The 14,697-nt window shown below is 43.8% G+C and overlaps 1 protein-coding gene across 1 annotated transcript in view; it reads right to left on the bottom strand.

Annotated features, from left to right (window-relative positions):
* Positions 1 to 14,697, bottom strand: part of ZSWIM8 (zinc finger SWIM-type containing 8) — a 328,217-nt gene that overhangs the window by 251,287 nt on the left and 62,233 nt on the right. The window contains exon 5 of the mRNA XM_029608976.1: positions 12,416 to 12,588. Within this exon, the coding sequence (XP_029464836.1) occupies positions 12,416 to 12,588 (173 nt within the window). The remainder of the gene's footprint in view (positions 1 to 12,415; positions 12,589 to 14,697) is intronic.

Raw genomic sequence — 14,697 nt, 5'->3', positions numbered from 1 at the left:
GAAAGCACGCACTTATAACGCATGTACTTTAAGCCAAATCAAAGAAAGGCATCATGTGGGTACATTTATAAAACCACTTCTGAGCTTCATAAACAGACACCTTCATTTAAAAACAGCTTAAGGTGCACACATACTTTGTATCTGCACAACAGTCCTATATTCAAATTATGCAGGTATTTTGCATTCAGTTATCAGGTTGAATTGTGCAGGTTTAAGACATCCAGGCCACCCAGTGGTTTAGTGGCAGCAGCAGCACTGTGCATCACCATGCAGAGGACCCAAGTTTGATTTCCAGTCCAGGGCTTCTGCTCCCCTTTCAATGGCACTGCCTAGCGGCTGATTTTAAGGATCATGATTGCAGGGTCCTGGAAGATGCCAAGGACTAATCACTATGGCGACTGGGCTAGAAGAGGAGATCACCAGGTATTTGCGAAAAAAGGTTCATGGCACTGGATCTCAGCCTCAGGTCTAAGTGGGAAGATCAAAAGAAGCCAAAGGAAACTGTCAGCCTCCCCTCCCCAAAAACTGCAAGTATATCTTTTTACGTTAGGTGCCCTGCTGAAAATTGAACCTTACGAGTTGTCAGGTTTTTTTTTTTCTAAGTTGCTTATCTGCCACTCTCATGAACAGCTGAGAATGTTTGGAAGAGTGCCACAAATGCCCTCACACGGAATGAGAAGACTGTCCCCAAATGCCTTTACATACAGCATAAACCTATCAAGTCCAGTGAGTGCAAGGTCGCTGGTGACCCTGCTTCCAATAGGAGCTCCAGAAAACTGGGAAGGCAGCATTTCAAGAACCGGAAGCAAGAGAACTTAAAAATAAAATGTTTAGTTGATACAGGGCAGATACTACCACAACCAATGCGTAAACTAAACGCCCACGCTAATCTGGTTACGGTGGTTTATAGTAATTCAGGGAACCAAAATAAAAAAATAAAGTCATTTTTCCTCCATTACCTGGTTTCATATTATTCAATTCACATTACAAGCAGGAATATTTGGCACATATTCCATTACTATTTTCCAAGGGAACATTTGAACCATTATACAAGATGGGCATCGTTCTCTTTTCAGCACCGTTAAACCCCAGGTGATGTCTTTGCCCATCCTTACATTTCCTTTTAATGATTCCCCAGTGTTCAGGGTCTGAATGTTGCTGTGTCAATGAACTCTTATGTAAGCCTCATGTAATACAATGCTAAGCAGTCCCAGCATGGTGCAGCTTTTCTCATTTCAAACACAGGCTCTCTTTTTTCTTCTTTGAATCTAACCAAAGTCCTCCACCTGATCCTTGATGTGGTTTTAACATGTCCCTCAGCTCATGAGTAACTCCTCCCAAACTCCAGTGATACAGAGATCAGAGTAAAGAACCATGCTCACACAGTCACCATCATTCCCTCAGGGCTTCCCACCCAAAAACATATGCCAGAATTACAAAGCTTGTACTCGTTTAGTTTCACTCAGAAAACCAAGTCATTTTTGCTAATGAATCTTCCTAAGGGAAAATGGGGGGGGGGAAAAATCACTTTCACAAATTTGTTGTGGTTCCCCCCCCCCCCCATCATCTCCAAATTGTTCCCCTCATTTTTAATATATTCACAATCAACACAGACAGCATGCCTAAGAAACTCAAGAACCCAGACCAGTCTGACGACTAGCCACCCAACCCAGCTCCTGCAATAAGGAGATCACCTTGTGTGTCACCAGGCAGCTCTCTTCCTGAGACTTGGCTCGAATCAGCCAGTCATCCAAATGTGTGGCACCAGGATTCCTTCTTTTCGCAAGGCCCCTGCTATCACCACCGTAATCTTGGAAAATGTTCTGGGAGCATTGACTACACCAAAAGGCAGCACCTGAAACTGATAATGGCGCCCCAACATCGCAAAGCGTAGAAAGCGTTGGTGTTCCAACCGAATGAAGGTAAGCCTCTGACAGATCCAAGGAGATCAGAAATTCCCCCGACTGCATCACCATTATAGAGTGTAAGGTTTCCATTCAAAAATGAGTCACCTTCAAGTGACTGTTGACCCTCTTGAGATCCAGGACAGGACAAAAGGAGCCCTCCTTCTTGGTATCAACAAAATAAATGGAATATCACCCCATACTTTGAGATGTGCGCACCGGAACCACAGCCCTCAGTCTGAGGAGCCTTTGAAGCATGAACTCCACTGCCTGCTTCTTCTGTGGGGAGTGGCAAGGGAACACCATGAACACGTCCTGAGAAATACTGCGAAATTCCAGTGCATACCCTCCGCGTATCACCTCCAAGATCCACTGGTCTGACAATCGACCCATTTCCGATAAGAGAGAGAAAGAATCCCCCTATTTCCTGTTCCAGAAGGTGGGTCAGCAAACCTTCATTGGGAAGCTCGGGAAGGTCCACCACCTGAGCCCACTCCTCTCTTGAGCTGTCAAGGATGAAAGGACTGAGTCCTACTGAAAGGCAAGGTCCGCTAAAAGGCTGTCCCTCTGTAGGGATGAAAATGCCTGGAACCCCAGAAACGACCCCCATACCAAAAGGGGCGCTGGCAACTGAGGCACCGAAAACTCGCTCCACTTACTGGCCAGTTTCTCCAACTCGCTCTCAAACAAGAGCGAGCCTTTAAAGGGCATCTTGGTAAGATTGGCTTTGGAAGCATCAGCTGACCAAGTTCGCAAGTCACAGCCTACGTCTGCTAAAAAGGCAGCAGCAGGCTCCATGACCACTCGAATTCCCTCCAGACTCATCAACCTCCTGAGAGAGAAGCACTAGGGCACAACAGGAGGCAATCTGTAAATTCATCGGCATTGCCTCAAAGGCTTGCTTAAGAATAGCCTCAATCCTATCATATACATCCTTCAAGGCCAATCTGTCCTCTACGGGGATAGTCATCCATTTGGAAACAGGACATAACAGAGCATCCACTTTGGTAAACCGCAAATGCTCTCTCACAGCTGGATCCAGGGAGTACAGGTCTTCCCTTTTAAAATTTGCGTCTGGGGCATTCCATTCCAGATCAATCAATTCCTGAATGGCATCCATCACAGGTAAAAAACAAGAGGCTTTACGTAAGGAAACCAAAATGGGATTCTTCCTCAGCTCAGACATAGCATCCAAACCAGAGACACCCAGCTGTTTCAAGGTCTAGGAAATCAGGGCCAGCAGTTCATCTCTATGAAAGAACCGCAACATGGTACGATACGGTTCCAGCCCTGGAGAAATTCCCCATCTTCCAGGGAATCAGGATTGACCTCACCATCAGTGCCATCCAGATTCCTGTCGGGAACACACACAGGGAGCAGAGGTGAGTACTAGCACTTAAGCATAGGACTGGAAGAGGAAGGAGCCACCAGCTGAGGGTCTAACCAGACAGAAATGGGGGAGAGGTGGAGGAATGTGCCTGAAAAAAGCCTTGAAAAAAATTCTACTCAAGAAAAAGCAGCCAGGTCCAGACCAAGCCCAGAATAAACTGAAACTGGTCCTACAGAACCTCCCTCGCAAGAGAAGAACCAAGATCTGGTGTCCTCCCAGTCAAGGCCATGACCAACCCATCACCAGAATTGGAAGAGCCAAGCTTAGCAAAAATCAGAGGAAGACAACTCGCCCTGAGCGTCTGAGCAGCGCTGACACAGGTTAGAAGCCAGGTCAGGCTGAGAAGCCCTAATATGACAGGCAACACAAATAGGAAGACACTTAGGCTTCTTGCTTACCGGTGTCATCACTGCGGTAAACGTGTCTGAACAGCTTGCGCTCAAAAATGAAATGTGCCCAAAAATAAGTGCCTAGAAGAAAGCAAGGCAAGGCACATGCAAAAAAAAAAAAATAAATAAAAGTTTGTGCACCTAAAAAGTGCCCCCCAAAACAGGGCGCATAACATGTGCGGAGAGCCGACACTGCACATACTGACGGTCTATAGAGGGCAGCAGAACATGCACAAGAGCACGTGAAAACGGCTGCTGCTGCCTACCACGCAGTGTGCAAGAAAAAGGCCTAAGTGCAGGGTCTTACCCACCGGGGGCCGCTGAACCCACCAGGCTTCCCAGTTCCCCAATCCCAATGGGAGCTGGAACGAACATTGGTACGGCGCACCAAGAATGGAGACCAGAGGAAGTCCTGAAACCCCCTCTGGCCACAGGGGAAGAGGGCATCTGCTGTCACCGCCGTGCTCGGCTACTGCACCTGCTGCCTTTCAGCTGAACTAGCAGCTAAGTCCACGCCGGGAAACCCAGTTACCAGACGAAGGCACACCTCAGAGGGACCATGGAAATCGCCTCAGGAATTCTCAACTGAGGGAGGGACCTTTAGATATCACCGCAGGAGAGCAGGGCTTTCTTTTCCTGAATTTAGAATTTCAAGTTTCTCCTTTCAAAAAGCTCAAAGCAATCCCCATAGGGAGATGCACTTCCACCACTTGGTGGAGACGGAGAATGCTGACAGGCTGGGGTCACTGTAGGATTATATATACTATGACATCAGCTTGCTCCATCTCCATCTGCTGGCAGGGGAGCATAAACCCACTGGTCTTGAGTCCATCTGTCTACACACTAGGAAAGAGAGAAATTTGGGAAGGTTATTAAAAAAAAAAGTCAATTTGTTTGAATATTACTTGGTAAACTCTCAGGTCCATCACTGTAAAGTGGAAACAATTTAGCACCTCCAAGACACTGCCATGACCAGGTCATTCCTTCAAAGTCAGTAGTGTGGATTAAGGAAACTGATACAGAAGGTGACCAAGATACTTAAGATTATTTTAAAAGAACTAGAGGTCTTTGACAAGACTGGGGAAATTGTTGGTTGTTCAACAATTTCAAGATTACTCCACAAACATGGCCTGTGTGGGAGGGTTGCATAAAGGAAGCCACGACTAAAGAAAAAACAGCCAAACCATACCCATGTGCTCACTGCAACTGGATTTCAGAACTTGCGTCAGAGTGACACTGGATGCACCAGGAAAGACACTAGTTCTAAGCTCCTGGTCATGCTGAGCACATTGGGAGGTCTGACTGGGGAGGGCAGGGATTGGGCTTATGATTAAAGTCTTAGCACACTTTTCATTTTGACTTTTGTGGCAGGGAACTTTTCAGTCCTTTAATACCTGTAAGGATTCACCGAGATGGGGGATTGGACCAAAGGCAAATTGTTCAAGTATAGAAACACACAAACCCCCCAGCTTGCATAGAAATGAAAAATTGTCTTGCCTTTGTTGCAGCAATATCCACACTGCTGAGGATAAGGCAAAAAGCAGTGCATAATGTCCCTACTACAAATTTGAGATACTTCCCATGACTGGGATGCAGCTCTAAGTGGGTGTAGGCTTCCTTTAGAGCCAAAGAATATAGGCAGTCTCCTTTGTTTAGAAGGTGAATTATGTAACCCAGCATAATTATTCTTCCCTCAGTGTGTGAGAATCTGTTCCCTCATCAAGAATTTGTTCAAGGCTTTTTGCGTCATAGAAATTGTATTTGCATTTTCCAGAAAGTATTGAAATTTTGTTCCTTTTGGCATCATGAATGGTCACAATCCCCCCTCTTGTGCAACATGGTGACTGATGGTCTTCAGAAAATCATCCTACCTATTGCGCAGGCCCACAGCAAACTATTTCTATTGACACCCACGAGCCTAACAATTCAAACCCAGCAGTCCTGCACAGGATTAGCCCAATAAATTAGCCTAATGTGAAAAGTAGCATGGTTATATAACAAACATACATAGAAAAAGATAAGTTATAGGTGATACCTTTTGTTAGTTTAACAGGACTAACTTCATACATTTGTAAGTAACTTTTGAGAGCTATGCTCCCTTTATCTGGTATTTATTTTATTTCCGAATTTATAATCCTCCTATTCTACAGAGCCTACAAGATGGCATACAACATATCAAGAATACAAAATAAACTATGCATGATGTATGCTTAGGTAATATTCTTCCTTCCTTCATCAGGCTGATGCAGGGCATCAAGGCATCTCTCTTGAAAATTAAGTAAAAAATGTGTTTATTCAGGACATGAAAAACATTTCACCTACAACCTGCTCATTGACCTTTATATCTAATGTGAGAAAAATTCAGTGGTCACAAAATATGCCATATTTTTGGAGTGGAGAAATTTTAATTTAACCTTTCCTCCCAGTTTCTCAAATGTCTCTTCTATTAGAGAGAAAACAGTCAACTTCATTTGCTCACATCCTATTTATAATTGAAAGCGACTTATTTGTGCAAATAAGGAAATGTAATTTAATAGCCAGGTACTCTCACTTTGGGCCCAATTCATCAACTTTTAATTATGAATATTTTTACTTCTGTAATCCATCTTGAATCTTCTGACTTGGCAATATAGAATTTTTTAAAAAAAAAATTAAAATATTTTAAATTAAAAGAAAATAATGTAAGTTCTTTCTCCATAGTCAAAGGAAGAAAGCTTTAGTAAAGCCAGTCTCTTGCTTGAAGTGTGAGACATGCATTAGAGCCCTATTCTCATCTACATTCCATGAAGTCTCTTGAACACAGAAGACTAAGTTGTTATAAACATGGCTGGGACAGCCCAGCCTGCTCACTGCTGAAGATATGGAGCTGGCCCTGCTATGTGCATTCAGGGACGGATAAAGTGCCACACTCCCTGTAACCACGGCTGCTACTGTTTGGAAGCATATAGTGCAAAGAGGCAGTGTGCTGCTGCTGCTGCAGAGATAGACACAGGTTAAGTACAATAGTTGGTTGCTGGAACCTGTTTCCCACCTGCTCTGACTAAGGAACAGAATAGCAATGGATTCTGCAGAACTCCCCAAACTGCTGCCCAGCAGCTTTCCCTGGCAGGAAGAAGTTGTCCACCCATAGCCATAGGGCCTAACAGAGCAATACCTGAAGCAAGAGAAAGATAGGCTTCCTGAGAGCTGGACAGATATCATCTGTAAGCTAGACAACATGGCAGCTCAAATATAAAGCTCTCACACAATACAAACTATGGGTGGATCTACTAAGCATTTTTCCCTGTAGATACAAAATGAGAAAAAAAAAACCCCACAACCTTTAGTATATCAGGTCTCATCTAAGAATCACAGAAAGGACAGGCTGGGGTTGGCGCGAAAGAAGGAAAATCTGCCAGAAACAGCCAGGTGAGAGAGTTCAGTACCTGTCACAGTACTACCAACAGCTGGAGAAGGAAATATACACCTGACTACAAATCACATGTAAGAAGCCCCACCCCTCCCTCCTAAAATAGCTGCTTTACTCAGTACTTATAACCATTCCTGTAAAGAATGGTTCTACTAAGTTTTAATGGTGAAGTTTATGTTTTTCACACAGAGGTATTTCCAGGTGCTACACATCTAAAAAGATTGCTGCCATTTTTTGGCATATGAGCATAATCCATTTTGATTTTTAAAAGAAAGGAAAGACAGCAGAGCTATATTGAGTGAGATACACAACATAAATGGCACTTGTAGTGGTATTCACTTCCAGTCAGAGGACCACAAATAGGATGCATTTTCAGAATTTGAGATTTATATACAACTGAGGCAATCTGCATGCAAACCTCTCTCATGCATATTCATTGGGGATATCTTGAATTCCAACCTGTTTACAACCCACAAGGACTGGAAGGGAATATCACTGAACTAGGGTTACATGACTTGTAATATCACAGGTGTAGAAAGAAAGTAGGGGAGGGGCAGAGCTGAAAATGACTCCATGTTACCTGTGCTAATCCCTGCCAGCTGATCTCATTCTTCTGCTATGATTTTTATTTATTTATTTTATAAAATCAGGCATGTACATATAGACCCAATACAATTTTACACATCTGAGTGACCATAAAAGGTGCTAACTTTAATATCATAGGATTAAAAATCATAGCTCACCTCATTCCCAAACATTTAAGAACACTACTTGAAAATGCACAGCCCAATGTGACCACATTTCGAATAAAAGTCTGTGTCAGCACAAATGGTGCAAAGTAAATATTTAGTCAGACTGTTGGTCCTGGGTTGTCCCAATTCAAAAGGGTCAAACAGGCAACATTTGACCTCAATTTCTCTAGAGTGTGTGCGTTTTCATTCATTTTTTCTTTTCAGCTTGCAAAACTAAATGCAAACTTTTACCATCCCTTTATCAATAAAACCAAATCTTCTTGCTGTTCTCTAAGGGTTTCTAGTTGTGGGGTATGTTAAATGTGGAAGAATAAGCTAACAGATCCTTCAAGTCTCACACTTGAGAAGAGAAAGGAATACAATGGGCCAGACTCTCACACACTGAACACAATTTAAGAATATAAGAACATAAGAAATTGCCATGCTGTGTCAGAACAAGGGTCAATCAAGCCCAGCATCCTGTTTCCAACAGAGGCCAAACCAGGCCACAAGAACCTGGCAAGTACCCAAACAGCAAGAAGCTCCCATGCTACTGATGCCAGAAATAGCAGAGGCCATTCCCTATGTCAACTTGATTAATAGCAGTTAATGGATTTCTCCTCCAAGAACTTATCCAAACCTTTTTTGCACCCAACTACACTAATTGCTCTAACCACATCCTCTGGCAGCAAATTCCAGAGCCTAATTGTGCGTTGAGTGAAAAAGAATTTTCTCCGATTAGTCTTAAATGTGCTATTTACTAACTACATGGAATGCCCCCTGGTCCTTCTATTATCCAAAAGCGTAAATAACCGATTCACATCTACTCGTTCAAGACTTCTCATGATCTTAAAGACCTCAATCATATCCCCCCTCAGCCGTCTCTTCTTCAAGCTGAACAGCCCTAACCTCTTCAGCCTTTCCTCAAAGGGGAGCTGTTCCATCTCCTTTATCATTTTGGCTGCCCTTTCCTGTACTTTCTCCATCGCAACTACATCTTTTCTTGAGATGCGGCGACCAGAATTGTACACAGTATTCAAGGTGCGGTCTCACCATGGAGTAATAGAGGCATGATGACATTTTCTGTTTTATTAACCATTCCCTTCCTAATAATTCCTAACATTCTGTTTGATTTTTTGACTACCACAGCACACTGAACTGACAATTTCAATTTATTATCCTCTATGATGCCTAGATCTTTTTCCTGGGTGGTAGCTCCTAATATGGAACCTAACGTCGTGTAACTATAGCAAGGGTTATTTTTCCCTTTATGCAACACCTTGTACTTGTCCACATTAAAATTTCATCTACCATTTGGAAGCCCAATCTTTGTCTCGTAAGGTCCTCCTGCAATTCATCACAATCTGCTTGAGATTTAACTACTCTGCATAATTTTGTGTCATCTGCGTAGGTCTTGAGGGTCCCGGGGCAGGGTCATCCGGTACGTATGGGTCCAGTCGGGGATCAGACTGTATCTTGACGAAGGCATGAATCCCCTTGAATAATTCCACCCAGGAGAGCGAATGAGCTTCTAGCCCTAGGGGCACCAGGTCTGTGGGGATCCCTGGCTGCTCACCGCGGCCTGCTAGGTTCGGGGTGTTCCCTGAGGAACTGGCAGTTAAACTGGGCTGAGACCGGCCCTGGCCTGGAACTCCCAGGGCCTCCTCACATTGGGCACATAGGGAGTCTGCTTCCTCGCTCTGTGTGGCTCTGAGGTGGCATGCTGAACAGAGGCCTAGAGCTCTTATGCCTGATTCTGGAGGTGCCGGCTCTGCGGCCACAGGAGCTTTCATAAGCTCCATCGCGTCTGATCTCCTATCAATGAGCGCCTATCAGCGTGCGCCTTATCAAGCAATGGGCGCACAAGTATTCCCGGGCGCCTAACATACATGCCCGTCGCCCCGCTTAGATCGAGGCGGCAAACCAGGGCAGATGGCGACGGCGAGCAGGCAGGCAAAATGGTGACCTCCTTGGCGGGCTGCCACGTATGCAGACCCTGCTAGTCCTCGCTCTTCGGAAACCAAGTAAAGATGTATGCCTTACCTGATCTTCGGCACTTCCCGGCTGCGACCCAGGCGGTCTCCGGCTGCGGGGGGAGAGAGTAAGTACCGTCACTGCCGCGCTCGAGGAAGTGCACCCGCTGCCTCTAAGCCGCGCCCGAACTCGTCTTGCTCGGGGGCTAAGTCTTCACCGGGACCGAGGCTGCCTCTATGCCGCGCCCGAGCCCTTCTCACTCGGGGGCTAGGCCCCTGCCACGATCCGGCCACCGGACCCAGGCGCTTACCTCCGAGGGACCACGGAAATCACCTCGGGAAACTCAACTAGGGGAGGAACCCGAGGGTATCACCGCAGGAGTGCGGGGCTCGTCTTCAGGTAGGATTTCTGCTAAGAATTTAGTCGTTATAATTTGAAAAAACGCTCAGCGAGCGTAAGGTAGCTCCAAACTGCTTTGGAGACAGAAATTACTGAGTTGCTGCACTTCCTGTGGGGGTATATGTACCCCGTGCTGACGTCAGATCCGTCTCCAACTGCTAGCACGAGCACACTATACCCACTTGTTTTGAGTCCATCTGCTACACGCTAGGAAATATATCTGTTTTGAGATGCGGCGACCAGAATTGTACACAGTATTCAAGGTGGAGTCTCACCATGGAGCGATACAGAGGCATTATGACATTTTCCGTTTTATTCACCATTCCTCTTCTAATAATTCCCAACATTCTGTTTGCTTTGTTGACTGCCGCAGCACACTGAACCGACGATTTCAATGTGTTATCCACTATGACGCCTAGATCTCTTTCTTGGGTTGTAGCACCTAATATGGAACCTAACATTGTGTAACTATAGCATGGGTTATTTTTCCCTACAAGCATCACCTTGCACTTATCCACATTAAATTTCATCTGCCATTTCGATGCCCAATTTTCCAGTCTCACAAGGTCTTCCTGCAATTTATCACAATCTGCTTGTGATTTAACTACTCTGATCAATTTTGTGTCATCTGCAAATTTGATTATCTCACTCGTCGTATTTCTTTCCAGATCATTTATAAATATATTGAAAAGTAAGGGTCCCAATACAGATCCCTGAGGCACTCCACTGCCCACTCCCTTGCACTGAGAAAATTGTCCATTTAATCCTACTCTGTTTCCTGTCTTTTAGCCAGTTTGATGCCATAGGCATAAAAGCCTATGGAGTCACTAACAGGCAACAGAACATCAACACACAGCACAAAGTCACCTAGATGCGTATTTGCATATTTTATTATTTTTTCTCTATTACTTAACTACTAATGCTAGATAAATTCAGTTTAAAGTACTATACCTGTATGTCCATATAAATGGACAAGATCCATGTCACCTATCATATAGCTTATATTATTAAAACATGTAACAAACTTTATTGGCACTTTGTTAGAAAATATTACCCAAACTTAAATATATGTGCCTCTCTGTAAACCGTTGTGATGGTGCAGGACTAAATGACTGTATAGAAAAGATTTTAAATAAAGAAATAAATATTGGTACCAGTGAAGCACAACTCCATTCTGCCTGTTGCCATGGAGGAACAAAAGGAGAAAAACAAAAGCCCAAGGAGTTACTGCTAGGAAGGGAAGTTTTCTATAATTATTTCTGCACTTCACACCAGGGAACCATGGGACTATCTATAGTGAGGAGATGAGTGAATAGAAGTGCAGTAGTTTCTTCCTGCTCAAGGCGGAAGTTCCTGCACCATAAGCAAGCATCCTGGAACTTTTCCCCCTATCCCTTCTCAACTCATTTAAGATCAGTCATAAAGGTCCTTGGCAGGGTTCCTTCTGGAATTCTGCAGTCATGAACGTTATATCCAGCCATCAGATGGTGCCGGTGCACAACAACTGGGACTCCCACCAGCGGAAGACCTGACCTCCGCACAGCAGGTGTGCACCATTGCCACTAATCCAGCCCCAATCTCACACATTTGGGCTTTAATACCCTGAAACAGATATCCACACTGCAGTAAACTTTATATAAATAAAGTATGGCCCTAGAGCTATTAGATGCTTTAAACTGTGTGTATTTTGCTGTCATTTAGGACATCTGGCAAGACCTGTGGGCAATGTAAACTGTTGTCTAAATCAATAGGCAAAAATTAAGTGCCACTTTCTCTCTTCAGTTCATGTACCAAAGACTGCCAGGACAGGAAAAAGAGCACAGCGGTTGCATTAGACTACAAAACCACTTTACCCGACAGATGAAGAATGAATATACATCCATGGTCTTCCCAGGACAACAATGCAAGTGATTCAGGTCCCCATGCTAACTGAGGGCTGGAAGGAGAAGCTCCTCAAATGCTGAACCATTCAGAGCTGCTCCTGCACCTGCAGTGATTACCCCCTCCGCCCTGGCCCCCTTTTCGTTACAGGGGATGAAATGGATCATCCCTGTACTGCATTCTGCATCTTGCAGGATACGCCCAGGAGACTCAGACCCATCTCTCCTGCACGGCAGCATTCGGGCCAAACTATGGGTGGCCCATGAATTCTTTAAAAAGCCCTTGCAAACTGTCAGCAACAGTCGCTTATTAGCTATTGCTGGTGCATGAATACCTACATTGTGTATCCTGAAGAGGCAGAGGGCCACCACATGGGCACACCACTTGGCACCAGCTCCACAGGTGCAGCTGCATGAGGTGATTCTACAGCGGTCAAACATCACGGCCACGTTATAGGCACCTTTTGGAGGCACTATCTGCGGGGGCACCACTGTCGCACTCAGATGGAATCCTGTTTGGGAAGAGAGAGCACACTTTGCTTAACTGCTTGCTTACATAGTGTGTGTATTACTGCATACCATGCCATACAAATATAGACCTGTATTAGGAAGAGGAACATATATGTGAAGCCTTTTAAAGAACTCAGAAGTGCTTTTTTTGCTTACAAAAGTAAAGTAGGTTCCACTATCATAAAAACAAAGTTTTATAAATCAAACCCAGCTTTAGTTGCTTATTTTAGTGTGCGATACAACATGCCAGTGGTAGAAGGCATCTCATGGAAAGGATTAAAAAAAAGAAAAATGGAGCGTATAGTTGTAACATGCATTATTAGGCTGGAAAATTTGGTGTGCTGCACTGAACTGGGAAGAGCTGCCAGGTCCAGGGAAAGATGCCACTGCTGGCTGAGTCCAAGAACCACCACCACCACCACAGCCTAGGGCTCCTTCATGTAGAAGGACAAAGGCTGGAGGGAGGGGAAGCAGCAGCACAAGGGAGTAGCGAGTGTGTGCCTGGAGGACAGGGAAAGGGACAACCCAAGGAAAGCAAGAAATAAAGGAAAAGATACAAAAAATAGACAAAATATATAAACAGCAAAAAAAAAAAAAAAAGCCAAATACTGCCCTTCCCAAAAAAAGCTGCAGTAAAATAAGCAAAAAAATAAAATAAAATAAGGGGGGGGGGGGGGGGGGGGGGAATAAAAATGTTTGGCTAGTTTCCAAGTATTATAAATATTTTTCCACCCCATACATTTTTTTTTTAGACATTTGAAATAGTTTAACAGACTTAATTTTTATTAGTTTTTCAATTATTTACAATAATTTCTAGTACAGAATCAATTTCTCAACACATAAATTTGTTCTAGAGAGACAGGCACATACAGAAATACTTACGCACTCCATTATATTTAAAATGGAAATCATTTTAAGTCAATTCAGTAAGTTCTCAATGTATTTATTTTTTTATTTATAAAATGTATGAATCATTATTATAGATCTTATCATAAGATTTCATAGCAATTTACAATACATTACAATAAAATAACACAAAATAGTCATGAGCCACTGTTGCCAGTCAAGATAAATTCATTTATAAATCTGAGATCAACCAGGTCTTCAGATTACAGCGAAATCGTAGATGATCAGTTTCCTCCCTTCAATGCACTGGGTGTTCTTTTCACAGCATGGGCATAGTCATAGGAACATTTTTTTGTATTTTCATGTGCCGAAAAATTGTTGGCGATGGAATCTGAAGCTGATGACTATGCTGTGAACATGAAGCCCTGGTTGATGATTTCCAGAGATGAGAAAACATATGAGGCGGGCCGTATCCATGTAAAAATCTTAAAAGTAAGGACCAAGAAGGTCACATGATGTGGTGAACCTGGGCAGACGTGTGATTGAGGGCTCCGGGTGCCATCCTCCTAAAATCAAACGCCACCAATCCATGGCTCAAATAGTGAATTCTCTTTCCGGAGGGTTAAATAGATGTCTATTGACAAGATATATGCAGAAAACATTGCCAATTATGCCCCTAAATGGAGGTAAGAAGGAACGAGAAAAACCAAAGAGGTCCCAGAAAAAATGGCTGCTGATCAAGAGAGAGTGTGAGTAGATCTGCACTGGGAAATGAAGCCTTTGCTGAAATCTCAGCAGCAGTAGTAGCAGCCTTACACACCAAGCTGGATTCTATTTCCAAACAAATATCTGATTTGAAAAAGTTTCGATTACAGACATCGGCTTGACAATGCAGAGGGAAGAATATCTTTAGTAAAGGATGACTTACTATAGATTTCAAACAAACTACATGCCCTTGAAAAGCGAAAGGAAGAGGAGTATAAACTGAAGATCTGGAGAACAGGTCTAGGCGAAATAAGACTAATCGGACTAGCTGAATCGATAGAAGACCAAACTATGGCTACATTCCTGGAAAAATGGCTACCTGAAGTACTGAATTTGCCCGACTTGACAGAAGAACTTAGGATCAAACGCGCAAACCAACTGGGAAATAAGTGCTATGGGGATGATCAGCCAAGGATCACCATAGCTAAGGTACTTAATTTCATGAACAACCACTTTTACAAGCTCACCACAAAGTCCCCTCTATTGCCTATCTAGATAAA

This window comes from Rhinatrema bivittatum, chromosome 7 (assembly GCF_901001135.1).
Source record: "Rhinatrema bivittatum chromosome 7, aRhiBiv1.1, whole genome shotgun sequence".
NCBI lineage: Eukaryota > Metazoa > Chordata > Amphibia > Gymnophiona > Rhinatrematidae > Rhinatrema > Rhinatrema bivittatum.
The sequence above is the reverse complement of the archived record's forward strand: the minus strand, read 5'-3'. Positions and strand labels throughout refer to the sequence as shown.